We start from the raw sequence: 2,377 nt of genomic DNA, 5'->3' as shown, positions 1-2,377 counted from the left end.
ATATATCTAGTCGGGAGTGGTGCTGACTGAAAACAGATGATTTGGAGCGATTCGCGCGCCATCTGTTGGTCATTCTAAGGACTTATTGAACTACCTCGTACAAGTGTCTTGAGAGATTTTTGGAAATTGTTTTGATGTTTTTGTTATTTTTGTTTATTTGTTTTGAAATTGCTAGGATCTACAGGAGCTGCTGGACCTCGTCTTTTTACAATTCACGCGGTAGATGCACCTAGTGAGAATTTGCCCAAAGCGCATACTTGTTTCAATCGAATAGATATCCCACAGAGCTATCCGTGTTATCAGAAGATGTTGGACAAACTCACACAAGCCGTTGAGGAAACTTGTGGATTTGCGGTTGAATAGGTTTGTATTATTTATTTATTTTTTATAAATATATTTGTTTGTTTGTTTGAAGGTTTCATCAATATTTTTAACAAGTTTTTGTACAATGTTGTAATCTTGTATTTACCAGGGTGGCCGTAGGTCAGGAAAATCCTGGGAATCAGAAAAAAGTGAGGGATTTTGAAGGGGTGAAAAAATTGGAAAAATTCTACATCTATTTCTGAATTTTCTTGAATTCCTTGATATATTCAAGGTTTGTTTAAAAGATTCCAAGAAATTCTCAATAGATTTAGAAAATTTCAAGGAATTTTCAAGGATTTTAATGATTTTTAACCATAATTTCATAAAGTTTTAAACAATGATTAAACTATGATTTCGCTAGATTCGAAAGAATTTTATAGGATCTATAAGGTTTTAGGGTATTTAAAAATATTCCCAGGGATTTTCAATTGATTTCAATACTTTAAGAGATTTCAAAGAATTGTAAATATTTTGGGATATTTTAAAAGATTCCAGAGATTTTTTAAAAACAAATTCCAATAATTTGAAGGGATTCCAAAGGATTTGAAAGATTTTAGGGTATTTTTTTAATTTCAATGAATTTTAAACATATCTAAAAAGTTCCATGAGATTTCAAAAGATTTGAAATATGTTTGGTTAGCTATTTAAAAAGGTTCAATAGTATTTTAAATAGATTTAAAGAATTTAAGCGATTTTCAAGGAGATTTAAAAATATTAGGGTGTTTTAAAAGATTCCAAGGAATTCTCAAGAGATTTAAAACATTCTGGGCAAGGATTTTCATAATTTTAAATAAAAATTTCATAAAATTTTAAAGAATTTCTTATGATTTCGGTAGATTTGATAGAATTTTATATGGTCCATAAGTTTTTCGTGTATTTTAAAAGATTCCAAGGGATTTTAAATTGATTTCAAGACTTTAAATGGATTTTAAAGACTTGCTCTAATAGTATTTTAAATAGATTTAAAGAATTTAAGCGATTTTCAAGGAGATTTAAAAATATTAGGGTGTTTTAAAAGATTCCAAGGAATTCTCCAGAGATTTAAAACATTCTGAGCAAGGATTTTCATAATTTTAAATAAAAATTTCATAAAATTTTAAAGAATTTCTTATGATTTCGGTAGATTTGATAGAATTTTATATGGTCCATAAGTTTTTCGTGTATTTTAAAAGATTCCAAGGGATTTTAAATTGATTTCAAGACTTTAAATGGATTTTAAAGACTTGCAAATATTTTAGGGTATTTAAAAAATTCCAACGAATTTTCAAATGAATACAAATATTTTAGGGTATTTTGTAACATTCTAAGGGTTTCAATAATTTGAAGGGATTCCAAAGGATTAAAAAGATTTCAGGATATTTTTCAAAATTTCAAGGAGTTTTAAAGAGATTCAAAAAGATCCAAAGGATTTAAAAAGATTCCATAGTATTTTTAATAAATTTCAAGAATTTAAGCGAATTTCAAGGAGATTTAAAGAGTTTAGGGTATTTTAAAGGATTCCAAGGAATTCTCAAGAGATTTAGAACATTCTAAGCAAGGATATTAATAATTTTAAATAAAAATTTCATAAAGTTTTGAACAATTTTCAATGATTTCGCTAGATTCGAAATAATTGTATAGGATCTATAAGGTTTTAGTGTATTTTAAAATATTCCTAGAAGTTTTTCATAGATTTCAATAATTTGAGGGAATTCCAAAGAATTTGAAAGATTTTAGGATATTTTTAAAAATTCCAAGGAGTTTTAGAGAGATTCAAAAAGATCCAAAGGATTTAAAAAGGTTCCGTAGTATTTTTAATACATTTCAAGAATTCAAACGAATTTCAAGGAGATTAAAAAATTTTAGGATATTTCAAAAGGTTCCAAGGATTTTAATACATAATTTAAAATAGAAATTTCTTACAATTTTAAATAATTTCCTATGATTTCGGTAGATTTTGAAAGATTTTATAGGATCTATAAGTTTTTAGTGTATTTTAAAAGATTTCGAGAGATTTTCGATAGATTTTAAGACT

The 2,377-nt window shown here is 26.5% G+C and overlaps 1 protein-coding gene across 1 annotated transcript in view; it reads left to right on the top strand.

The window, feature by feature from the left end:
• The window catches only part of LOC117168758 (E3 ubiquitin-protein ligase SMURF1), a 44,537-nt gene that overhangs the window by 36,936 nt on the left and 5,224 nt on the right, over nt 1-2,377 (top strand). Inside the window, exon 8 of the mRNA XM_033354511.1 lies at nt 176-363. Within this exon, the coding sequence (XP_033210402.1) occupies nt 176-363 (188 nt within the window). The remainder of the gene's footprint in view (nt 1-175; nt 364-2,377) is intronic.

Source organism: Belonocnema kinseyi, chromosome 3 (assembly GCF_010883055.1).
Source record: "Belonocnema kinseyi isolate 2016_QV_RU_SX_M_011 chromosome 3, B_treatae_v1, whole genome shotgun sequence".
Lineage (NCBI taxonomy): Eukaryota > Metazoa > Arthropoda > Insecta > Hymenoptera > Cynipidae > Belonocnema > Belonocnema kinseyi.
The sequence above is the reverse complement of the archived record's forward strand: the minus strand, read 5'-3'. Positions and strand labels throughout refer to the sequence as shown.